The sequence below is a fragment of the Papaver somniferum genome, chromosome 10, assembly GCF_003573695.1.
Source record: "Papaver somniferum cultivar HN1 chromosome 10, ASM357369v1, whole genome shotgun sequence".
NCBI classification, from domain to species: Eukaryota; Viridiplantae; Streptophyta; class Magnoliopsida; order Ranunculales; family Papaveraceae; genus Papaver; species Papaver somniferum.
Window position 1 is genome coordinate 100,822,915 of NC_039367.1, and position 26,367 is coordinate 100,849,281.

Here is a 26,367-nt window from a genome sequence, read left to right on the forward strand (position 1 = left end):
ACATCTAAAAATAGTTATTCTCTTAGAAGATCATCTTAAATTCTTTATACATAGTCAACCATCTTGCTAATACTGAAATTTAAGAAGCCTCAAAACAAGCAACGCAGAACTGGCTTATTGAAACTCACATGTAATCTTTCATTTTCTGATTTCAGGAGATTGTTTTTAAGCAATGAAGAAAGCGGTTTAGGGAGCAATACAATAATACAATTTTTTTCTGTGGGATGCTTCACTATATCTATATGTGTCGGGACTACACAAATTTTCATTGCATGCATTTTATCATTGATTCAAGTGAAGAAGTTTTGGTATTCCAGAAAGGTACAAGTCTAACTTTTGCTAGAAGATGTGGTTCATATGCACATATATGATTGCGATGACTAAATTCTCGAGTTTTTTAAATATTATCTTGGTTTAAGAGAGCTTAGTGCATAGGAACCCATCTACATTTTGCATCTAAAGATACCATGACTAATACTTGATCCATTACCTATCTTTTACTATGTGGATATCATCTAATTCTTGAGCTTCTTTTATTTCATTGAAGATACCAACTAACCAAAGTCGGTACAAATATCTTACATTTTATAGAAGTTGATATACAAAATATTTTAATATTCAATTGTATTGTCATGTTCAGCAAATTATAAAATTATGGATGTTTTAGGTCAATGTGTAATATCAGTTCCATTTGCAAGTTTTCACACCATTGATATTGGGTCTCTTATTTACTTCTAGGTCTCAAACGCATATGCTGATAAAGAGAAACTCTCGTATACATGTATCGTATTAGAGGGGGAAATTTCTTTTGTTTGGACATGAAATTTTATTTAATGCGAGTCTTTCATTATTTGGTTAAGACAATAAGATTGTATTATTAATTTGCAAGGAAAAGCATATTTGGCATATGATATATGCAATATCATCACGCGCGTCATTTTTCACTGCTAAGAAAGATTCAAGGACGCTTCGTATCACTAATATCCAAGGGAATGCTGTAGGATTTAATGTTTTACATTTTATTTATGTTTTTATTTTTATTTTTTTGCGACGCTGTAAGATGGGCGTTTTTCATATGTTAGTTTAAACCATAAATGTATAGTTATCATTCTTTATCCAGAGGTTTCATATTACGATATAACGTCTCTCAAACCTAGAATATTGTAGGGAATGATGACGTTTAATTGTAGTAAAATGACTGGCTGTAAATTATATTAACCCAACCGATTAAACTTTTTTACCATGGGTTCGAGTATCGCTAATGTATAACCATGCCAATTATACAACGATACAAGCATAAAGTCAATGTTCGTATTTTAAAATTGTCAGCGGTTCCAAAAATTAAGGTAGATATAACACTTTTTAAGGATATGAAAGAAGGCTCCTAACTCATATTCAACTTTTTGAATTTCGAAAAAAAATTTACTAATTTTTTTTCAGCACAAAATGACAATCTATTTAAATGATGATTGAACTGCATTTGTAATTTGGAATGAAATCGACAAGTTACTTTTATTCAAACCTGGAATTTCTACGTGTTCCCTCTTGGGACATTAGGTTTTCAAGTTTGTTGGTATTATTTGCAACAACTATGAATGGATGCTTATCTCAATTACCATAAATGAAAACGGGTGCAGAGCCCACTATACACACTTACATTGGATATCTTAATCACCAAAAAAATACTTTCTGTTGTACATATGTTAGTGTACATCCATGTGGACATCCTAACACCATTTAACAAGAAACCGATCCAGTTGATGTTAATAATATCGATCAAAGCTTCGAATTTAATTTGAGAAAGATTACAGTTCCCCCAAGTTTCCCACGCTCGGCTCTTGGTAGTCTTACAAGAAAAAAAAATATCTTACCAACACAAAAATAACTCATAGACCGTGCCGTTACGGCACGGGTCATATCCTAGTATATATGAAAAACAAAACTAAAGATAGAGTGAACATCAATACAAAAAAACAAACAACAATTGAGATTCAACAATACGAATAAAAGCGAAGTAAAATAAAAGAGATAAATTACCATTATGTTCAATGGAAAAATAACAGGAAAAATATATATTTTTTCTTTTAAATAACAATCGCACTTGCGGAAGCGAATAGGGTAAGAGATTAACATCTCCTCTTTACAGTAGAATCGTACCTGCAAAATAAAACAAAATTATGAACAATTAAAAACAATCACTAATCAAAGCAAAACAAACGCCAATAAAAGAGGAAATGTTAAGAATGTAAGAAACAATGGATATGAAAGACTAAATCTAAAAAAAAGACTGAATAAAAGAAAGAGAGTAGAGACATGGCAAAAAGAAGAAGAAAAAAAAAGAGAAATAGGGTTTTTTGTGAAAAAAGGGATTAACGCGAAAAATATAAGGAAAGATGAGAAGTTTGAGAAGGAACGGTTTGGTTTTAGGTTTTTTTTTTTCTCCTAGAGGTATAGTTGTTTTGTTTTGTTGAGTCCGATTTTGTGCACACTCCTTTAAAGAATGTGCACGTAACAAACTAATGTGATTGGTCCATTTTAAAGAAAGATTATCTCATTTTATTAAATTAGATTTTATCATGTTCTAATTTAATTTAAATATAAAAAAGGAAAGCATATTTATTTGTCTCGAAAATTATAGTGTTTTCAAATGAGGAAAATAAGAAAATACAGTTGATAACTAGTTTTGGGAAGAAGATGCAAAACATCATAACTAACTAGTAGCTATTTGTAGTGAATCGACTAGGGATTGACACTACAACAACAATAACCTTCTCTTCCACAAAGGATAGAGCCTCAAGAACAAATTTTCATTTCTTAGTTTTCAGACAGATTCAATCATACACATTAAATATCTCCTCTCTTTCCTATTGGCGATCCAACGACTAATAAGTGTTGATCTCCTAACCTAATCTACACAATCATTAGATGACAGCTTGCCCAACAAAAAAGGTTACAAGGAAATAAAAGACTGAATTGGAAAAGCCCTCTGAAGATGGAAGAAATAGCAAGCCCACTGACTAATGGACTGTGGGTACATAACAATACCCACCCCTTTTAACAGTCCTTGTCCTCGAGGACGAAATGAGGAAATTGAGATCTGATGTGACTTGTATCTTCCCACGTCGCGTCCTATGCTAGTGCATTCACCCACTGAATCAAAACTTGAGAAATGGAGTGGCCATCACGGAGTGTAAGACGGGTGGCAAGGACTGCAGCTGGTTCCACCAATATAGCTCCATTTTGATCCACCAATGGCAGTGAGGGTGAAGAAGTAGAATGCTGACCAATCTTCATCTTGAGCTGAGACACATGAAACACCGGATGTATGCGAGACCCAACTGGTAGTTTCATTTTTTACGCGAAATCACCAATCCTCTGCACAATCTCAAATGGTCCGAAATGGAGAGTTTGAAATTCTTACGGATAGCCACTGAAGTTTGACGATAAGGTTGTAATTTGAGGAAAACCATATCACCCACTGCAAATGTCTTCTCAGTCCTGTGTTTATCGGGAAAAAACTTCATCTTGTCTGTGCTTTCAGTAAGTCTTCTCGGAGCATTTATAACATGTGGTCTCTGTCATGTAAGTACTCCTGAACAGCTTGTACAGAAGTGGTGGAATGCAGGGGAAATGCCAAAATGTGGTGGTTGATAGCCATATAAGGATTGAAATGGTGTCATGCGTAATCTAGTGTGGTAATTCGTATTAAACCACCACTCGGTTAATGAAAACCAATTGGACCATAATTTAGGATTGGTACCTGTCATACAACGCAGATATTGCTCTAAGCATGCATTAGTACGCCCCGTCTGTCCATCTGTTTGCGGATGATACGATGTGCTAAGGTGCAATGAAGTTCCTAAAGCCTTGAACAACTCCTGCCAAAACTGTCTGATGAATATCTTGTCGCGATCCGAGACAATCGATGCTGGTAAGCCATGAAGCTTGAAAACATGGTGAAGAAATTCCTTTGCAACAGTCAGAGCAGTAAACAGGTGAGAAAGAGCTATAAAATGACTGTATTTTGTCAGTCGATCAACCACAACGAGAATGACAGATTTCCTGTTAGACAATGGTAAACCCTCTATAAAATCCATCGCTATGTGTTGCCATGCTGACTCTGGGATTGGAAGTGGTTGAAGGAGGCCAGCAGAGCGTGTGTGTTCTCCCTTATTGCATTGGCAAACTTCACAGTTGGCTACAAACTGTAGGATGGCAGCCTTCATCTTTGGCCAATAGAAACGGGCCTTAGCCCTATTATACGTACCCAACATCCCTGAATGACCACCAATTGCAGAGCAATGAACAGATTGAAGTATGTGATCTCTTACCTGGTGACCAGAACCAACGTACAGTCTAGCTTTATATCTGAGTATGCCAGCATTGTAAGAGAAAACCTCGTGAGATGGTTGCACCAGCAGTTGAGCAATCAATTTTTGTGCCACAGGGTCTTCAGCATAGCTAAGAATGATATCTTGTGCACACTGAGGTTGTGAAAGTGAAATTGCCATACAATTAGCATTTGAATGAGGTACTCGAGACAATGCATCAACATCTTTAATATCAAGACCTTTCTTGTATCGAATGACGTAATCCAGGCCAAGTAGTTTCATAAGCCACTTGTGTTGCAAAACAGAAGTAACTCTCTGTTCCATCAAAAATTTCAAGCTTTGGTGGTCCGTATTGATGATGAACTGAAAGTGTGATAGGTAGTGCTTCCATTTCTGAACTACCAAAACAATGGCCATTAGTTCTTTTTCGTAAGTGGATAGTGCAAGTGCCTTAGGACCTAGTCCTTTGATGTAGAAAGCAATGGGTTTACCATGTTGCATCAATACAGCTCCTATTCTTTTCGATCAAGCATCAGTTTCGAGAACAAAAGGTAGAGAAAAATCTGGCAAGGCTAGAGCAGGTGCAGACAGCATTGTTTGTTTAAGAGCATTGAATGCTTATATTGCATCAGAAGACTATATAAATGACTCTTTCTTCAACATATCTGTTAAAGGTCAGATAATAGTGCCATAGGATTTGATGAATCGTCTGTAATAACCCGTTAACCGGAGAAAACCTCTTAATTGCTTCACTGTAGTGGGTTGTGGCCAATTTTCCATTGCTGCAAGCTTATCAGGATCTGCGGCAACACCCTCTGAAGTAACGAGATGTCCTAAGTAAGCTAGCTGGTTTTGAGCAAAGAAATACTTGTGCCAATTGGCAAATAGAGAATGTTGTCTTAATAATGATAGGGACTGAGATAAATGCAGTATATGCTCCTCTAAAGAATCACTATAAACTAGTATGTCATCGAAGAAGACTATGATGAATTTTCGAAGAAAAGGCTGAAAAATCTGATTCATGAGGGCTTGGAAAGTAGCCGGTGCATTTGTTAATCCGAAGGGCATAACTCGAAATTCATAATGACCATGATGTGTGCGAAAAGCTGTTTTAAAAATATCAGATAAATGCATACGTATTTGGTGATAGACAGACTTAAGGTCAATCCTAGAAAAAAATTTCTTCCCATTTAACTCATCAAGTAAATCATCAATTAAGGGTATAGGAAACTTATTTGTGATCGTAGAATCATTTAGCTTCCTGTAGTCTACGCAAAATCTCCATGACTCGTCTTTCTTCTTGACCAAAAAAATTGTAGCCGCAAATGGACTATTACTGTGTTGAATAATACCAGATTCTAGCATTTCTTGAACTAACTTTTCCACCACAGCTTTCAGTACATAGGGACATCGGTAGGGTCGCTGAGAAGAAGGTGTTGTGTTGGGATTAAGAGGAATGTGGTGATCCAATGCTCTGGCAGGTGGCAAAGTTTTTGGTTCTGCAAACACATCTTGATAATCCTGTAATACTAATGTAATGACAGGAGGAGTGGGAGCAACATGTATTGCAGTTAGAGAAAAAAAATTCCCAATTAATGTTGGTGTCTTGCTTTTAAGAAACTTGAGAAGTGAAGACCCACTAATCATACTACAAGAAGGAGTAGTGGCACACCCTTGTAGAGTAATGTTCTGTCCTTGATGTACGAATGACAATAGAAGATCGGAGAGATTGAACATAACATCCCCTAACTGTTTCAACCAATCGACACCTTAAACCATATTACACCCGCCTAAAGGAAGAACTCTGATGTCCCCACAAAAGTCATAATTCTGCATGGACCAAGATAATTGAGGACATACACCGGAGCTTGTAGTAGTATCTCCATTTGCCACTGTGACGAGCATGTGACCTGTGGGTTGAATGTGGAGATGTAATTGCTCAGCGATTCTAGCATCCACAAAGCTGTGTGTGCTTCCAGTATCCACCAGCACCAAAATATCTTTGTTGTTGAGCTTACCAGGTACTCTGATGGTGTTCTGAGCTACTAATCCAGTCAAGGCATGAAGCGAGATCTCCATGGTAGATTCAATAAAAGGAGTAGGTGATCCAGCATCTTCTTCAGTCTCCTCCACTGATAGGGAAGACTCTTCAGCAGAAGCTACTAACATGAACAATTGTTGAGTCTTACACATGTGTCCCTGTTCATACATTTCATCGCAGTTATAATATAACCCCTTATCTATTTTAACTTTCATCTGAGCAGGAGTTAACCTCCTTATAGGTGGAGTAGGAGGTTCAGCTCTAGTGGGAGTAGTAGGATGTGTGACAAATGGTTTAGAGGGTAAAAAGGATGATGCAGGTATGGTTGTTAAGGGTGAAACTGGTGGTCTAGAAGTAGAAGGTGAGGAAGAGAAAGTCTGAGAAGGAATGAATGGTTTCTGGTATCTATAACATTTGCTCTGAAATTCCACAGAGGCTTGTTGCATCCGAGCCAAATAAAAAGCATCAGTATCACTAGAGGGTTTGAACATCTGCACTGGATTACGAATTTCTTCCTTGAGACCACTAATGAAACTTAATGTGTAATAATCCTCAAAGAGGTCTTTATGCTTAGCTTTCATAACAGCTTTAAGAGATTCATAACGTTCAAAATATTCTTCCAATGTGGAAGTCTGAGATAATTTATTAAAGCTACCAACGTAATTATCATAAGCAACATCCTCAAAACGAAGACAAACATCATGAATGAATTTATCCCAATCTAAAAATGTTTTACCCTCTTGATAATCTAAGAACCATGAATCGGCCTTGCCATCAAAATGAATCGAAGCTAGGTCAACACGCTTTAAATCATCCACAAAATTAATTTGAAATAATCTATTACATTTCCTAATCTAGCCTCTAGGATTAGTACCATTAAAGCGAGGAAAGTCGATTTTTGGATAACGAATAAGATTACTTGAAGCGAGATGAATAATCAGTTGTTGATGTTGAAAAATACTCGACTCCGGTGACTCAGTAGCAAGAGGAATACCTAGATGTTTACATAGAACCGCGAATTGATCTCCCATAGTTTCTTTGAGTGAACCAATTTCAGAATTTAAACCCTGAAGTTCATCTTCTAAAGCTGATAAACGATCTGAATGCTATTGTTGAATAGCAACAACTTGTTTTACTGTTGATGGTTGATCGCTTCCTGTCATGATTCAGGTACACAGGATCAAGAGTCTGATACTAAATGTAGTGAATCAACTAGGGATTGATACTACAACGACAATAACCTTCTCTTCCACAAAGGATAGAACCTCAAGAACAATTTTTCATTTTTTAGTTTTCAGACAGATTCAATCATACACATTAAATATCTCCTCTCTTTTCTATTGGCGATCCAAGGACTAATAAGTGTTGTTCTCCTAACCTAATCTGCGCAATCACTAGATGACAGCTGGCCCAACAAAAAAGGTTACAAGGAAATAAAAGATTGAATTGGAAAAGCCCTCTGAAGATGGAAGAAATAGCAAGCCCACTGACTAATGGACCTTAGGTACATAACACTATTGTGGAGCATATATTATAGCTCATGTTCAATATTTACAGAGATTCCCAATGGTCACTAGCAGTTAAAATTGCATATAATTCAAACATCACAGCACCACACTTATACAAGCTTTTTCTAGTTCTTAATTTTTTTTTAATGGCTGGGCTTGAGTCTAGTTTTGGCATGTCGTTGATCATTTAGAAGCCTTCAGCTGCCCGATTTGCATTGATCAGAAGGAGAGATTAATAATAACAAAGTACCCATCATGAAATTAGCTTGATGCCTAGATCAATGTATTTTGATCATTATTTATTCCTAAATGATCATTCCTTGATGTTCTTAAAGTAATTTCCACAATCATAATATAGAAAAACATATTAAATATAATACCAGTAAAGATTTAAGGAGTTCCTCTATATACCCCAAGAAATACTAATGTTACCCATTTATCTGTCTACCCCCAAAACTGATCTACCTACCCCATTTGATCTGTAAACTCTTTATACCCCCGAACACATCAATAAAAACACAAACCTAATTTCTGTTGCTGCTGTTGTAAACCCTAAGGTTAATTTTCGCAAAAAACAAATAAGTTCAATTTTTGATTAGGTTTACAAAGCATAAGGTGAATTTATTGATGGAGATAAAAGTTTTGGAGTGGTTGAAGTAACCTCTCATCCATATTTTTGTTCCTAATATCATTCAAGTCTGATTTTCTTTACCCTAAACAATCACGTCGCTATTTTTTTTGTTGATGATTATCATGTACTGGACTAATTGTAGTCATGTAGGGTGCTTTTTTTATTGAAATTATGAATTGATAATTAGGACTTAGCATTCAGCAGTTCATGATGTCCGTAGTCTTCAATGAGAATAACATTCGATCAACACTTCTTCTGATGATGATGTCCATAGGATGATATGACATGCTATTTAAGGTTGATATAGAGATCGATCAGCGGAATAGAAAGAGAAACAATGGTTTTATTTTTTCGGAAAAATGATAGAGAGATCCATCGGCGGAATGGAAAGAGGACAAACAGAGATTGTCTAGAAAAATCCTTCATGTTTACCCTGCAATGCTTTCAGATTCTTACAATATTTTCCGCTCTTCTAATTGTGGGCAATTAAATGCAGCGGTGAGACGTTGGGAGATTGGAATGGAATATATAAAGGAGGGTACACATGATGTTTTTAACATCAACTGTACTCTATGTGAAAAATAATGAAGGGGTCATCCAAGTCCTATATATATATATACATAAGCTAGGTATTGTTGTTCTATACTTCCCATTTCCGTTTCCAACAACAGAAGCAATTTGACTTAATGCATGAGTCCTATATACATAATCCCAGCAATCAATCTCTACTTTCGTTTGATGTATTTTGTTGATAAAGGGATTGGGAGGAAAATGTGCTCAAGGGGCGCAACTCTCTGTTTTGGACAAAAAGTATGATAAACTGAGTTACCTATATGATTTTTCTATATTCTTCCGCAATATAGATGTAACATATTTTAGAGGGGTATGAATATAAAAAATTTTAAATAATTTAACAATTTTCATGATAATCAAATTATAACTAACATAACTAACTACTGGGGATACTGTTAGTATTTTTAGGGGGTATATAAAGGAACATCCAAGATTTATTACTCATTGCTTGATTGAATAGATGATTCATAGTATATGATTTAGATTGATCGATAAGTATTGCCAATTAGACATATTAAAATTGAAGTTACTATATCATTTAGCAAATTACAGGGAAGGTAAATATTGAATACACTATAATTTAGGAGACAAATAAATAAACTTCCTTTTTTATATTTAAATTAAATTAAAACATAATAAAATCTAATTTAATGAAATGAGATAACCTTTTGTTAAAATGGACCAATCACATTAATTTATTACGTGCATACTCGTTAAAGGAGTGTGCACAAAATTGGACTATGTTTTATTTTTGTTTTGTTTTGTTTTGATTCTCACGGATTTTCTTTTATTATTCCTGATTTTTTTTTGTTCCCTTTGATAATTTTGTTGATTTTGTGAGAAAAAATAGGGTTTGATCTCGTTTGAGAGATTGGGTTTTGGAGCAAAATTAGAGGAGAGAGAAAAAATGGAGAGGGGGTGGTGTTCACTTCTAACATAAGGGAGAGTTTTGGTAACCGCATGATGTGGAACTTATATGACTTAGGATTTTAAAGGATTAGATTAACCAAGGACACTTTAGCCATTTGTGAATATATATGAATAAGGGGTTTAGGATTTACTTTCTAATGTCCTTATTTTTTTTATTAAATATACCACAATCTCATGAGTTTTTCCTTTACTACTCATGGATTCGGGATGTAGATCACATGGTGGAGCGCTTGCTTTGTATGCGAAAGGTACGGGGTTCGATACCCCGATGTGTCATTTAACCAACTGGCATTAGCCCAGTTGGCTAGGGATCGGACTCCCAACCTATAGGTTGCGGGTTCAATTCTGATGTTGATCGATCAAAACAAATCATGGATCCTATTCTAACTTATTTGGTAGATTTATGTATACCTCAAAACAAGGTTCAAGAAATATAGGAGCACTGCATGGGAGCAAGAAACTTGAAGGATACCACCATCGGTCTTGACAGAGCATCTAGAGGAGCAACTCTAGCTCTAGAGTGGGGCAAAGAACTACACAACTCCAACAAAGGCTCTGGATGATGCAACACTCCAAGCTATTAAAGAAGGGTACTAGAAAAAAGTACAAGGAAGATATAACCTAGGATTCCACCAAAGGTATGGAGGAAATTTTGAATCTATTGATTTTCTAGCTAAACTTTCTACTAAGTCTACTATTTTAGGAAACTTCAACTGGAACGGTCCTAACCTCCAGATTTTCTTTGATGATTTTTGTTAGAGGGGGAGCAAAAATGGATCCGAGGAGAGCGAAAATCGTAGTCGACTCACTAACTAGGACTGAGTCAATATATTATTCTGAGTAAGACCAAACTACCCTTACTAAGTACACTTACCGGACAAAATTCCACCACTCCACCGGCTACGACATCGATTACAACCAAAATAAAAAAATAGATGTACGAGTTCCTGGAATTAGGAAGGATCTGTATATCATTAGTGTATCACCATCACCGTGAATACTTTTAGGAACATATACAACAGAGGTTTTCTTTCCCCTTTTCCATGGAAATTCTACTCTTCCAAATACTTTTCGATAATCTTTCCTGTTTCGATGCTAAGAAAATCCAATCAAAATCTACAAACCCTAAAAATATATAAACTTAATACTCGTCAGGAAATAATAATTGATGATGCGAAGAACTTTACGGCCATGTTTATCATAACCTTGGATATTGATAATCTAAATCTTCCCTATATGTTGTTCTTGCTAAGAAACACCGTTTATCATTGTCTATATATATATATATATATGTTACTCTTTAGTTTTACAGTTAGGTCTTTCTTTTTCTTGTTTTCTGTTTTCAACCAGGTTTAGATACAAATCTATTCTATGGGTTTGTTGGTTCTTTTACTTATTTAAATTGCTTGATCTTAAAAATATGACTTTGCTAATTAAACTAAACAGTGGTTTCATCATTCAAGAACAGGAAAAAGTCATAATATAAGTTATTTTTTTCCGAGTCATTGGTGGAGGAGGAGATGGTGGTGGTGCAATAGTTTTAAGATGCGTGTGAATTTTATATGATTAATGGGTGAATTTAGTATGGATAATTTGGTCTTACTCAAAATAATATATTGACCAGGTCAGAGTTAGTGAGTCTCCTGCGATTTTCCCTCTCCTCGGATCCATTTTTGCTCTCCCTTTAACAAAAATCTTCTTTGATTCCCTTCAGTCTGTTAATCTCTCAGCAAATGAAGAAAATTGTAACGTTCGTATACTACAATGAGGCTACTCAACATGGTGCTATCCCTAGCACGGTTGAGTACCACCATGTAACTTAGGTAAATTCCTATGGAATGAACAAACTCAGAGTTTGTTCATTTTACTCACACTATGGAATGAACAAACATGAAAAATGGATGTTCAAATCAACAGATTTGTTGATTTGAACATTGAGTCGGAACAACCAGTGCGCGTTTGTGGTAAGGACGGGCGTCATCTCTACTAACGCTGGCGACATAAGGTAAAACGCCAGCGTTATTACCACCAATGCGTGTCCACCAGTAGGACGCCATCGTTTTTGCTAATCGCGTTGCGTTCTTTCTAACAGCGCCAACTGCTATTCCCATCCCGACGGTATTGTTCTTTTCCTTAACCTATAAATTCACTTCGTCTACAAATTTAAACTCACATCTTCCTCAACATTACACAATTTCCATACCATCTCAACTTTCTTTTTCTTTTCAAACAGAACTATTCATATTGATTCAATTATTCAAAAAAATTTCATCTTTAACAAATATGGCATCCTCACAACAACGATCACAACAACGATCACAACAACAAACACCACAACAGACATAACAAAAAACAAAAACACCACAACAAACAACAAAGGAACACAAGAATTCGTGGTCCAAAGTATACGATGGATGAAGACGAGTCACTTTGCAGAAATTATGTATTATATACATTATATGATATCAATGGTATTAGCCAAGAAAAAGACCTTTTTATGGTAAGATTTTACAAAAAATTTGTGAAGAAACCGGTAACGTTCATGGTCGTGATGTCGATGGGTTGTGTCATCGTTTTTGCACAATTGCAGGAGCCGTTAGTGAATATGTAGCTATTATCACTCAAATGTGGAACAACAAAAGAAGTGGTGAAAGCGAACCAGATGTGGAATGAAGATGTCGGGAAGAGTGGCAAAGATCCCACAAAGGTTCAAGCTTCCAACATGAAACTTGTTTCACCATTTTGAGGGTGCTTAACAAGTTTAATCCATACTTGCTGGAAGGTCATCAAGTGCCTGGAAGATCACCACATGGTCCAATCTCGCAGGATTTTTAGAATGGAGGGCCTGCTTCCTCACATGATAGAACTCCAGGTAGTCAGGATCAGCACAATAGTAATCTAGACATTAACACCAACTGCAAGAGAAGAAGAGGAGGTGGTCAGAAAGATGCAAAAGCAGCGAGAGACGCATCCCAACAAGCAGCATAAGGAGGTTCAAGCGAGTTCAACTATGCTGATCACAAGGCAATAGAGATGCAAATGGAGGCAGATAGAGTCAGGGACCGTGCCATTTCTTTAAATAATCAACAGAAAAATCGTCTTTCGCGAGAACAATACTACAAGGATTGTAAGCTAAACAAATTACTCGCCTTGGACACCGGTAAAATGAATGAACGACAATATGCTATATGGACTAAGCAAATGGATGAGGTCGAACAACAACAAGTCCAGGCCGAAGAAGCCCCCATCAACAAAATGAAGTCACCCCTCAACAAACTGGCCAGTATGTGAATGTGGAAGACGAAGATGACGCCTCAGAAGAAAACGAAGAGGAATTCAGTCTTGCTAATGAATGAACGCGTTTAGTTTAATTTATTTTGATTTAGTTTAGTTTAGTTTAATTGTACACGTTTATTTAAAATTAATTTAAAATTAATTACCTCAATTTTAACAAACAACTTTAAATTAAAAAACATATTAATTAAAATAAACAACAACTTTTAATATAAGCCTCAATTGTACACGTTTATCTCCCTCTTCCTCTCCCTCTGCCTCGCCCCACCCCGCACAGTCTGCTGCTCCTTTTAAATCCCAAAGATTCTTTGTTAAATCTTGTCGTAGTTGTGCATAGATTCTCCGGTTGTGGAGTCTGTCAGTGGCAAGTCTATATTCTCTTGCCGGACGCCTACGCTCTACCACAAGATCCTTGGTTAAATCTTCATCTGGAAAACTAGTCCAGGTTGGGTCACGCCTGGTTTCTTCAATGACCATGTTATGCAGAATAATACAAGTCAGCATAATTTTTTTTATTTCTTGAATATCAAAAAAATGCGCCGGCACAGCTATGATGGCAAACTTCCTTTTCAATATGCCAAAAGCGCGTTCAACATCCTTTCTGCATGCCATTTGTTGGGTGTTAAAGTACTGCACATTCTTCGAAGTCGTCGGACCAAAGCCTACCTGTTTATAAGCTTGAACCATAATTGACCATTCTGGATAGATTCTGTCTGCTAGATAATAACCCTCAGTATAGTGATGATCGTTGATGGTGAAATTACAATGCGACGTGACCCCATTCTTAAGATCTTCAAACAATGGCGACTTATATAAAACGTTGAGATCGTTATTTGAACCCGGGAGTCCAAAAAAGGCATGCCAAAACCAACAATCATAAGTAGCTGAAGCTTCTAAAATTACAGTTGGTTTTGGATAATGACCCTTATATTGGCCCACCCATTCTACCGGACACGTATGCCACGTTCAGTGCATGCAGTCAAGACTACCTAGCATTCTTGGAAACCCTTCTCGGTGTTTTCTACAGTTATTCTTTGAACATCTTCCTGGGTAGGCTTTCTTAAAACGGTTGGACAAAAATGCTCGACTATTGTTTCGCAAAACAGTTTGAGATGCCTAAAGGCGGTTGTTTTCCCAATACGGATGTAATCGTCCGTGGAATCCGCTGGTACCCTGTAACATAGTATACGGAGGGCCGCAGTGACCTTTTGTTCGGGACTAAAGCCTCGTATATGTCGTGCGTCATACTGATAATCAAATAAAGGTTGTACCTGACAAAGCTCGGCAATTATCCTTTGCGTCAAATTGCGGCCCATGCAGAATCAATCCTGAAATTCTCATCGGAATACACACAATCATGATTAAAATAATCATGCATCAATTTTTCGTGGTAAAAATGTCGATTCCGCCACGTCCATCTTCTAGTCGCAACTTCATATGGCTCTAAAGGCTTTGGTAATTGCAACATAAAATTTCGTCTTCTTCTATCTTGATCTGCATCTTCATCCATTTGATGCAAAAACTCCATACACATTTCTTCATCTTCTTCGTACAACATGTCATCCATCTCCATATCCTCCTCAGAAGAATCAAAATCAGAATTCATGGTTGAAAATTGAAAGTAATTGAAATTAAGAAAAGATTGATTGGATGAAAGATTGTTGTGTATTTGTGAGATCATATTCGAGCCGTATTTATAGAGGTGGAAACGGAAACTAGCCGTTCCGGTGACCGTTAACAAGTTGCCGTTGGCGATCGTGTCTCAAACGCTGACGTCGCTACTGCTATCGCTGGCGTCTTTGCCAACGACGTCAGAGCTTGTAGTTCGGGCGCCAACGTAAGACATCCGATCGCGTGTCTAACTATCAATCGCTCACTTTTTTTCCATATTGGAGAATCCTGATTAACCATCCACGTAGCTCAGCAAACAACTTCATTTGAACATTGCCACAGGAATTGATGGCTGATTTTTTCCAGCATTTCTGATTTCTTATAAAAAAAATAAATACAGGAGCACGTATTTACGCCGTCCCCGTGAACACATGCTGTTGCATGAGATCCGATACATAAATTTGATAAGTAAAAGATTATCGGATGTATCAATAAATGAATAAAAGAATATAAATTGAGAAAAAAAGGAGAACCAAACAAACAAACTGGTATAATGCACAGAGTACCACACAAATATTTTTCTAGCTCAGAGTTTTCAGAGCAGCTAAACTTTGGAACTCACTATCACATGTTCTCTGCAAATCTGCTAACCTCATCGAAGTTTAAAGGTAAGCATTTTGGTTCAAAGAATATAATCCTATCTAGTTTGAGTATAAAAAATACTTAAATTATATACAGTATTGGTTACCTTAATAATACTGATTTTCTTTTTAGTGATTAATCGATTTAGGTATCTTTAGTTTCTGCTTAATTATACCTTTCTACCCTTATCATGTGGATGTTTTGAACTTTTTGGGGTCGAAAATGAAATGCGTGGTTGGTTGGTTGAAATTGTGTTTTATCCTCTCTGGTTAATTCTGTTAATAGGATTTCAATTGGGTTTCAGTTGAACTGTTGAATTATGGTGTTTGAACATCTGTTTGATGAAATCTTAAATGGGTTTTGATGGAACTTGGTTGGTCAACATTGGTTGTTTATAGATCGGTTGATGGGTTTTTTCTTATGCATACTTTGTATGAAATTAAATTCTAGACTGTTGTTGTACCTGGGTTTGTCTTGTTTCAGAAATGTATGATAAAAGAACTCTTGTGCTGGGATTTTATTGTCATTTTGCTTATTGGTGATGATGCATGTATGAAGACTCTTAATTGCTGTGTTTGGCGCAACTAGTCCTCCATTTTTTGGTTTCAGATTTCACTTTGCATTTTCTTGGTTTAATTGGCTTCTGCAATTTAGTACTTTAGATTTTTGTTCTGGTTGCCAGCGCATATCTCATCTGTTTGTGCTTGAGTTTTTAATGATAAAATAAAGTGAATTAAAGTAGAGCAAATTTGAATTGAGAAAGTAAATTTTGGGGCTATGACCATGTCAATTCATTGGCTGTTCTTTGATTTCATTAGCTTCCTATAAGATTGCTGTAGGTAACAATTGAGATGTCCAATCAATTTGTTATTCCCAAGCTACCATACTGATCATATCCTTCTTCGTATAGCTTTATGCTCTCGTGATATTTCCACTCTTGTATTTTACTTGTGTTCTCAAACTTATTTCATTGTTTTTCAGGTTAGGATCTTATTTACGGGTTGCTGTTGTATGCTTTTCTGCTAACAGTGGCAAGGAGAATAACTACTTAATCATGTCAAAGGGATTAGACCATGATACTCTGAATGAAAACGTCAAGAAAGTTCAATATGCTGTAAGAGGTGAACTATATCTCCGAGCTTCAGAGCTTCAGAAAGAAGGGAAGAAGGTAAATAGTTTTTCAACTTCTTGTCGTTTTTGGACTATATCTATGTTTATAACTTCTTGTCATTTTTGGATTGGATATCCTTATATCATGGGAAGGTGACTTGTAATCATCTGTTATTAACTTGTTCAAAGGTTTTCTTCAAATTTCTTAGATTTTCAGTTGTTCATCCACAGATTATTTTCACAAATGTTGGTAACCCTCACGCTTTAGGACAGAAGCCACTGTCATTCCCACGCCAGGTCATCTCCATTCTTTATTTATTAATCTTTTATATGAATTTAATGTGTTCGTCCTCACGTTTACAATTTGACCACATTTGTGAAATTGTTATGGAATTATTAGAGATGTTTTCGTCTTTATATTTGTTCTTATACAAGATAATGCCTTATAACAGGTGGTCGCTCTATGCCAAGCTCCATTTCTACTAGAGGATCCTAATGTGGGGCTTGTCTTTCCAGAAGATGCTATCGCAAGAGCTAAACATTATCTTTCATTGACATCTGGTGGTTTAGGTGAGCTCCAATGAAGTCCTTAATATCTTGTTCATTCATATGAAATATCTTGTTCATTCAGATGAAATAGCTTCATTGTTTTGGAAGTCCAGTTTGGATTGCTGTTGGGGTAAAATCAGCACAAAGAATGAATTCTCCTGAAACAAATGACAACGGACACTCATAATGCTTGTATAATCAGGTGCTTACAGTGATTCTCGAGGTCTTCCAGGAATTAGGAAGGAAGTTGCTGACTTCATTGAGAAGCGAGATGGATATCCAAGGTAATATTGAACTAGGGACACACCTTATTTTTTGTCTCTGGCGCCGTGGGTTTTTGTTCTCTGAAATAGAAGTTGACCGAGTTTGTACCGATCACAGTGACCCAGAACTCATATTTCTCACGGATGGTGCCAGCAAAGGAGTAATGCAGATGTTGAATACCATTATCCGCGGTGAAAAAGATGGGGTATTAAAATCAGTAACACTAACAAATAGTGATCATTTTATTCTCTTGGGTGACAATGGTTGTCTACAATCTCTAATTTTGGATTTTCTACTGTTCTTTACTGTCAGATTTTGGTTCCTGTTCCTCAGTACCCACTTTACTCTGCGGCAATATCTTTATATGGTGGTTCTCTTGTTCCGTATTACTTAGAGGAGTCGGCTAACTGGGGTCTGGATGTCAATAACCTTCGCCAATCAGTTGCACAGGCCCGTTCAAGGGGAATAACTGTAAGCATCTCATGTGTTTGAAAACTTATCCATTCCTCTTGGAAGATCATCTGGTTTCCTAACTTGTTATAGAAAATTGAATTTTTGTCCAATCATTCAAATTTATGAAATTACACATTGTAACCCTGAATCCAGTCCTTTATGTCTTGGAATGTGATCAGGTCAGAGCTATGGTGATTATAAACCCAGGAAACCCTACTGGTCAGTGTCTGAGTATAGATAATCTACAGGAGTTGTTACGATTTTGTTCCCGAGAAAAATTAGTCCTCCTCGCGGATGAAGTTTATCAGCAGAACATTTACCAGGATCAACGTCCATTTATAAGTGCAAGAAAGGTATAATATGTTTGTATGCTATATTCCTAATTTCAGTTAACCTATTGGGGAGTTTATAGAGTGAAAACTAATTTCTCAGAATGATATAAGGTTTTGCTGGACACGGGCACACCGATTAGCAAGGATGTTCAGCTCGTGTCTTTCCACACTGTCTCCAAAGGTTATTGGGGAGAATGTGGTCAGCGTGGAGGATACTTTGAGATGACCAATATTCCTGCCGAGGTTTCTTTCTTCCCAAAATTTGATGTCTTTTTACTCCTGAAGTTTTGTTTATTCGTTGAAGTATCTTTGCCCTTGAGAATTATCTAATCATTGCATTTCCTTTTTCTTGTCGATCCGGTGCAGTCTGTGGATGAGATTTATAAGGTTGCATCCATATCGCTCAGTCCAAATGTCCCTGGGCAGATCTTTGTAAGTGAAAAAATCACTTAGAATCACACTTTTAACATAGCTGTTATTCTTTTAGCACTTCCAAGTGTTTGATGCTATTGTATTCTGAGACCCCAAACTTATTTTGTTTTATCAGTTAGGTCTGATGGTCAACCCTCCAAAGCCTGGAGATATCTCGTATCCGAAGTTTGTGCAGGAGAGGTATGGATGGCTTACATCAACTTAAAATACAACGACCAGTGATACAGTTTGCTTTACAAATATCTTATAGACAATAATGTTCCAAATCATAAAATAATGCAGCAAAACGATCCTTGATTCGTTGAGGAAAAGGGCACACATTATGACCAATGGCTTTAACAGTTGCAGAAACGTTGTCTGCAATTTCACGGAAGGTAAGTGGTAGTTAAACAACAGCATGCTTCTATTTCTTGTTTTTACTATTTTGAAGTCTCTAGAGGAATAGGTGTAATGAGAATAGTGGTTACAGGAGCCATGTATTCCTTTCCACAAATACGTCTTCCTCCAAAAGCAATCGAAGCTGCGAAAATGGCTGGAAAAGTTCCCGATGTTTACTATTGTCTGAAGCTCTTGGAGGCAACAGGCATTTCAACTGTCCCTGGTTCAGGTTTTGGCCAAAAAGAAGGGTAATTAGCTTTCTGTTAAATGTTTTCTTGAGTAGTAGGTGATTATTGTGTTGTATTTGAAATTCCATATTAGGGTCTTGATCTATAATTGTTGTCAACTTCAATAGTAAATTCATGGGTAATTTGTTTCTATTTTCCAGTGTCTTCCACTTGAGGACCACTATCTTACCAGCTGAAGAAGACATGCCAGCAATCATGGATAATTTCAAGAAGTTTAATGATGCATTCATGGAACAATATGAAGACCACAGAGGTTATTCAAGAATGTAGATGAAGCAACGAGCCAACGATTATAAAAAAGAAAACCTAATCTTCTACATCTTTCTGTCAATCTGTTGATATCTTCTTACTAATTACTACAGTTATTATCTATTTTCTCTACCAAACATGGCAGTTAAACTTGTAAGTTAAACCTATATTTATTCAACCTGAAAATCCTGCTCTGGCCCTGCTTCTGTTAATATTCTCTTCCCTTTATCATGTCAACTTTCTGAATGGCTCTCGAAAATGAAATGACCTTTGTTTCCTTCAAGTTTTTTTTTCTTCGTATAACCTTAGAACTGATAAGATGTCCCCTTGTCTGGGAGATGTCAATTCTCCTAAAAGGAATTACTTCTAGTGCAAAATCTGTCTTATGATGGTCGTTCAGATGTCCGGAATCTTCTTAAGTTCGTTATTGCTAGAGTTGCCACCCCCATGTTTCTTTAAAGTATGGTATAGTTCATATTATCGTAACTAGCAAAGACGCACGTGCGATGCACATGCTGACCTGTCGTTCCGTTACAAAACTTACAGGGTAACAAACTATAATAATAAGGCGGAAAATCCACCTTAAAATACAAATTACTGTTTCACAATTCTCTCTCTTGTGATCAATTAGAATAGAAACTTACAGGGTAACAAACTATAATAATAAGGCGGAAAATCCACCTTAAAATACAAATTACTGTTTCACAATTCTCTCTCTTGTGATCAATTAGAATAGATGCGACTTATATTTCAGCGAGTCAAAAATTCATACACAATAGATGAAAAGAAAAAAACATTAAGTAAAAACGACTAAGAACTTTGCGGACAACATCAATTCATAAGATATTACAATATGATCAAGTTATATTTGGTTAAACAAATTTTCAAGTTTCAGCATGTCAGACTAAAAAATCAACAAAATTATATAATGTGTTCCTTACCATTGTTCATTACTGCAACCTGGTCACTACTCCCCTCACTTGCAGTTGCACTTCCTCGATTCAGATAAGTAATACGTTTGTATTCAGGATTTTTTTCCTTTTCGACTTCAGTTAATGAATTTCTTCTTGCATTGTACCTGATACGGCGCTCCTGCAATTGAGTTTCTCTTTGCTTCGTGACCATTTCAAGTTTCTTGTTTGCTTCATTGTTAGCACCAACTGCTCCCTGTTGCTGATTTTGGTCAAGGAACCTAGGGCTTCGGCGAGGGATAAACTGATTTGCGGCAGGAATTAGTTCATGTGCTGCATAAAAGCATAAATATTTTCGTTAAGTCGGATATATAAAAGCATAACCGTTCTCTGTAAGTTGAATACATAAAAACATCTGCAACATAAGTATGAAAATATACAGTCGCCTCACCACTACTTGTTTATGCTTTATCTCCATCTTTATTTCCCTTCCCACGTTCAAGTGCCCGCAAACGATAAGCATTCCTCCCGTTTTCAAGTAGCGCTTATTTTTCCTCGTTGGTCATTGAATCCCGTTTTGCTTTTACTGAGGTACGATTGTTGATCAATTGAACCTCTATATGCCGTTGTTGTTCATTATCATGTTCCGCACGTACCCGAGCTAGCTCAGTGATTCTAGGACTGCAACGAACTCCACTTTCCATTTATCTTACTGCTTTAATACCGAAGGATGCAAGGTTAGGAAGTTAAATTAATCTTCAATTAATCAGCACAAACATGAATGACTGGGTAATGAATTCAAATTGGCATTTTCAACAGCTCATTATAATCGTAAGAATTGATACTTAATACCAAGACTAAGACTATTTCAGTTACAGATTGCGTATATATAATCAGAAGCACCACTACTACTAATAATATGAAACCCTTAGCATAACCGATTTAATCAATAACACATCTAGGATATCGATATTGGACATGGTGACTTAGATTGCGTTGCATTGCTGCATTTTTTTCCTTCAATTTTTGCTGCAATTCTAGTTTTTTTCAACTTTGCTGCATTTTTAGTTCTTTTCAATTTCATGAGTCTCATCTATATTTTGCGAGAAAACAACAAAAAATCTAATTCAGCTAACAAAAATAGGCAACTTTAAGCTGGAAATTTATGAAAGGAGTTGTCCATAAACTTTGTCAAATAAGATTATATCAGAGGAAGAAAAAAAATTTCAAATATAATCCCTGTAAAATCTGTTAGACTTTTTGTGTTTTCCGCAACAAATCCCATATGATTAAAGTAATGCTTGTTTAGATTAAGTTAAGTCGGATTAGTCTTAATCCGCATCAAGGCATGTTTATGGTATTAATTATGCACTAAAGACTAGCTTAAGGTTAATGCTAGATAAGGATTGAGTCTAAGCATGACATGTCCTTTAGCTTGACATGTCATATGAGCTGTCCATTGTAGCCATGAGGTGTCCTCCAACTCATGATGGAAAGGTTGGAGTGACATGTGGCAAGCATGACTAGGACTCTCTTCTAGCCTCACAAGTTTTCTTTAAAAGCAAATCCATTTTCATTCCATCATGAAGCAATGTGAGGAAATAGAGTTGATAATAAGTCATGAAAGGTTTAGTGTCTTGTGTTTTCTATTTCCTTGTACTACAATCTGCTTTAGTATGAACTATATGTAGTGTTCTTGCTACATATGGTATTGTTTCTTGTGTTGTTGAGTATGCTAATAATAGGTTCAAGGTCTGATTTCAGCATAAAGTTGTTTTCCACAATGTTTAGGTCTTAATTGTAGGGTTAATGGAGCTGAAATTCTAACAAAATCAAGTCTCAATATTTATGAAAGGAGTTGTCCATATTAGGTAATGAATAAGTAACGAAATAGCTTCTTCTTTAGAATTGCAAGGTCTTCTATCTACTGTGAAGGCATGACCAAGAAAAGCCAAGTATTTGAGTGTCTATAGCAACTAACGTATGCACCCAGGGCCATTAAAAAACAGACTAATCGGTAATGATGGTTTTTAATGCAGTATAAAATCATTAGTATGACCAATTTAATCAGAAAACAGGACTGTCACAGCGAATAACTTGCTGAAATTGATGCCTTTACAGATTGGTTTATCAAATTAGAAAAATCATATGAAACCCTAAGCCCTAATTTCACATACAAATAAAAAAATAGATCGGGGGATTAATAATCAAAATCATACCTTAACAAATCAGAAGCTGTCTTGAGGTTTGAATCAACATTCATCATCTCACTTCATCTTGTTCTTCACAAAATCCAAAATTTAAATTTTTTTCAGGTCGCAGTATAGGGTTTTTTCAAGTCGTAGAGAATAAAGAGGGTAATAAGAAAAAATTGTTGGAGATTCTTTGGTCACGAATCACAATTTTTCTCACTATCGCCTCTTTCAGAATTTAAATTTGGGTTCCATTACATTCTACTGAGAAAAACAGTGAAGGAAAAGGAGAAGTTGGAAACTTAAATCGAAAGAGAGAAAAGAAAAAAGAAATGTGCGAAACTGAGTTCAGTGAGATTCGACCCTGGATCCTTTCGTTGCCTATTTTACAGATGTAGCCTTCGCTGTTAATACTGCTCGTACATTTGCATGCCATAATTATTTGAGGGTCAGTTTAGACATTTCGCCATGCTACACCAAAACCACCTTTTCTTTATTAAAGTAACATGTCACCGGTCTTCAACCCACGAGGTTAGCAAAGTAACAATTGAACTGAACAAAGTTGCATAACACAACATAAATATTTGTAAACGATTCATTTTTCGTTCAATTCTATCAAATGAAACCATGACTACAATCTAGTATATTATGCTTAGTTGCTTACCATGACTACAATCTAGTATATTATGCTTACACAAGAAGACACGCAGAACTAAATCATAGCACCGGAGTCCATATTTTCACATAACCTCTCGGTGAAGCCGGTAACAGTAATCTCCATGAATCCAGATGAGGTAAATCACCTGTTAAAGCAATCGAACTGTCTTCTTTCCTCCTCCTAAGACTCAAAACAAAAAGTTGCCCCGGAAAAACTTGATACATAGCATTCAACGTCTTTTCCATAACCATTTTCCCATCGATACTGGAATCTTCAGCTTCAATACAGCTCCCTCCAACATTAACCATAATCCTCGCACCTTTCCTCAAACTACCTTTCAATTTCTCCCAAGTTGTTGAATCTTGAAGTTCAGGAATCACCCTCCCTTTACAGAACAAATCAACCAAAATCCCTGAAAAACCGTCTCTAACACTAGCATTTAAAGCATCACCGATGTTAATAAAAAGCCGACCTGGGCTATCGTTCTCGAGCTTCAAAAGACTAAAATACTCTCTACCTACTGAAATTACAGACGGATCAAGTTCCCATCCATGAATTATGACTTCCCGGTATAATTCTAATATAATTCTTGCAGCTGAACCAGATCCAAACCCTAGAATTCCTAATGGACCTCCTCCTGGCGGCAAAATTGGGGGAAATGTAGCAAAAACATCGAAATATGTTTCTGTTAGTAACTTGAAAATAAATGATACACTATGGATGTTTCCTGGTGCGTCTAATAGAAGTAATCTTGAACCTGCAAATGGATGATCAGCTCTTCTCGATACATCTATAACACGAATGTAATTGTATCTTGATTTAAATTTGATTAGGGTTTTAACTTGATCAATTGGAATTCCTTCTTCTGTCTTCTTTCGATCATTTGTTAGATATCGTTTCTGTGAATTCGATTTTGATGCTTCAATAGCAACATTTCTCTTCTGATTAAGTGAAAATCTGAGGTTCTTAACGTTTTTCAAGGGATTGTCGATTTGAAATGGTTTCAGAGTAACCAACGATTGAATTTGGTACTGGTAACAAAATAAATTAGTAATGGTAATCATCTCGCTCGTGCGCGTTAGAGATAGAAGAGCTCGAATTTTGTAGCCACTCGCTGTGATTCTAGGATCTTTTTTTTCTTCTTTTCACAATACGATTTTACTCTTTCCATTTGAGATATTGACATTATATATCTTCCACTAAGACGTTGTTTATTTGCAGCTAACTCGGCGTCTGGATCTGAGTCAACCCCTGATTCGTGCTGAGACATCAGTCAGACCGTTTGTTTTGTATTTTGAGTCATATCTGATTTGACGTCTGACTCGAACATAATCCCTGATTCGTACCCATTTGAGTCAGGTAACAAAATACCCCTGACTCACGAGATCAAACCACTGACTCACGTTTTCTGAGTCAAATCTGACTCAAAACAAACATATCGAGTCAGATCCATATGAGTCAGGTGATTTCACTCAAATCCAGATGACTCAGATCCAGACGACTCAGATGAGTCAGGAGTAAACAAACATGTTGGATCTGGTTTCTTAAAGCATTTTGTATATCAGAAATAAAAAAAACCTGGTCTCAAAAACACAAGGAAGAAGATTTAAATTTGATCAGTGCTGTCAATTTTGGTGCTCTAAAACGGGCAAGAAAAGGAGTCTAAAACTCAAGGAAAGAATTGTTGAACAGGTTACCCCCTCCCTCTCTCTTTTGCTTAAAAGTAAATAATTTTTCAGCGTTTTGTCTTTGGATACTGTAGTAGAGGTTTTGTAGAATCTAGTTTTATCATTTGTAGTAATGTTCTAAACAATTCGATCAACATTTAGGTCAAGTAATTGTAGCTAAGGCTGCAGAAGAACCGTCCAGTCCGGTGGAATCGTACCGGAACCGTGATCATATGGGACAGGTACAAGTACCAAAAACCGGTACCAAGCCTAGAGTAGGTATAAGTAACAATCCTAGGCTATTCCCGTCCCATCCCGTCCTGTAGTACCGATCTATAAAGAAATACAAGCCATGAAATACAAGGGAAGAAGAAGTTCTTGCTGTCGTTGAAATGGGAAGAGATGAATAGAGAGGAACAGAGGGAATAAGAGATTTGAGCTCTTAAACGAGTTAGGAAATATGGGTTTTTGATAACATTTTGGTCGGAGTTTACTCATGGAGAAAACTGGGAAGAACACAAGTTCTTTCTTCCATTGATATTGAACGATTGGTAGCCGATTCAGTTGTGTTTTGAATTCTTGTGGGTGATTAGGTGAATGGGTTTGTGTGATTGAATTTGTACTGTGTAAGGAAGGAGTTGTGCAATCTCCAATTTACATCAAGTACCTAGCCATGGCCAGTTTGCTACACGTACAACAATTCTTTGGTAGAAAGCCTGAACCATTCTGCTGCCAAGTTTTTTCACTGAACCAGGTCGTGCCAAGTCTGCACCAACCGTGGTTGTTCATACAAGAGGTTACGATGGATTTTCAAAGAACAGGAAGAAGGTAAAGAACCGGTCCCGTCCCGTACCTAGTTAAACAGGTACAGGTCCCGTCCCGTCCCATCCCATTCTTTACAGGTACAGGTACCGACCATAGGGAGGTACATGTACTGAGCTAGGAAAAAACCTGTACCGTCCCGTCCCATGTGCAATCCTAATTGTAGCTCAAATTATGAATAGGAATTTGTACCGACTATCAGATTATTGTTTGTACGTTCTAACTTAGGAGACGTTAAAATAGGACCCGGGTGTCGGCCATCATTTAGGAAGTGTAGATAAAAAGCATTTCTCTCTAATTTTCGGTTACAAATGGAAACTTGGAAATTGATATTGAATATACAAGCCAAAATACAATTTTTTTCTGCAATATAACTCTGAGTAAAATAATCTTTGCTTACTATTATGCACACAAGGAACTTGATCTATTTTACAAAATTCACACTTCACAAATACACACTACAATCCGAATTTAGTATGCCAGCAATAGAAATATAATATTAACGGTGGTAAAACAAATCCAGCTGTTTAAGCTCCATTTT

At 36.5% G+C, this 26,367-nt stretch overlaps 3 protein-coding genes across 5 annotated transcripts; 1 reads left to right on the plus strand and 2 right to left on the minus strand.

Annotated features, from left to right (window-relative positions):
- Positions 1 to 5,006: 5,006 nt before the first annotated feature.
- Positions 5,007 to 7,403, minus strand: LOC113316020. The gene is made up of 3 exons (XM_026564254.1): positions 7,247 to 7,403; positions 6,192 to 7,162; positions 5,007 to 6,080 (listed from the first exon to the last, which is right to left on the minus strand). The coding sequence occupies exons 1-3, from the start codon at positions 7,401 to 7,403 to the stop codon at positions 5,007 to 5,009; spliced, it is 2,202 nt and encodes a 733-aa protein (XP_026420039.1).
- Positions 7,404 to 15,434: 8,031 nt separating this feature from the next.
- On the plus strand, positions 15,435 to 19,807 carry LOC113318436 (glutamate--glyoxylate aminotransferase 2-like). The gene is made up of 14 exons (XM_026566606.1): positions 15,435 to 15,587; positions 16,543 to 16,729; positions 16,903 to 16,968; positions 17,124 to 17,241; positions 17,423 to 17,504; positions 17,602 to 17,689; positions 17,797 to 17,955; positions 18,117 to 18,290; positions 18,381 to 18,512; positions 18,636 to 18,701; positions 18,817 to 18,881; positions 18,984 to 19,075; positions 19,171 to 19,327; positions 19,468 to 19,807. The coding sequence occupies exons 2-14, from the start codon at positions 16,616 to 16,618 to the stop codon at positions 19,595 to 19,597; spliced, it is 1,443 nt and encodes a 480-aa protein (XP_026422391.1). The 5' UTR covers positions 15,435 to 15,587; positions 16,543 to 16,615; the 3' UTR covers positions 19,598 to 19,807.
- A 486-nt stretch (positions 19,808 to 20,293) lies between these two features.
- LOC113314955 lies at positions 20,294 to 24,476 on the minus strand. 3 transcript variants are annotated; one of them, XM_026563276.1, is made up of 4 exons: positions 23,344 to 24,476; positions 22,707 to 23,231; positions 20,939 to 21,199; positions 20,294 to 20,820 (listed from the first exon to the last, which is right to left on the minus strand). In XM_026563276.1, exon 1 carries the CDS (start codon positions 24,399 to 24,401, stop codon positions 23,397 to 23,399), a length of 1,005 nt encoding a protein of 334 aa, XP_026419061.1. In that variant the 5' UTR covers positions 24,402 to 24,476; the 3' UTR covers positions 20,294 to 20,820; positions 20,939 to 21,199; positions 22,707 to 23,231; positions 23,344 to 23,396. The 3 variants fall into 3 exon arrangements, with proteins under 3 accessions (XP_026419061.1, XP_026419060.1, XP_026419062.1); XM_026563275.1 differs by having other exon boundaries at positions 22,707 to 24,476; XM_026563277.1 differs by having other exon boundaries at positions 20,939 to 21,202; positions 22,707 to 24,476.
- Between the last annotated feature and the right edge of the window lie 1,891 nt (positions 24,477 to 26,367).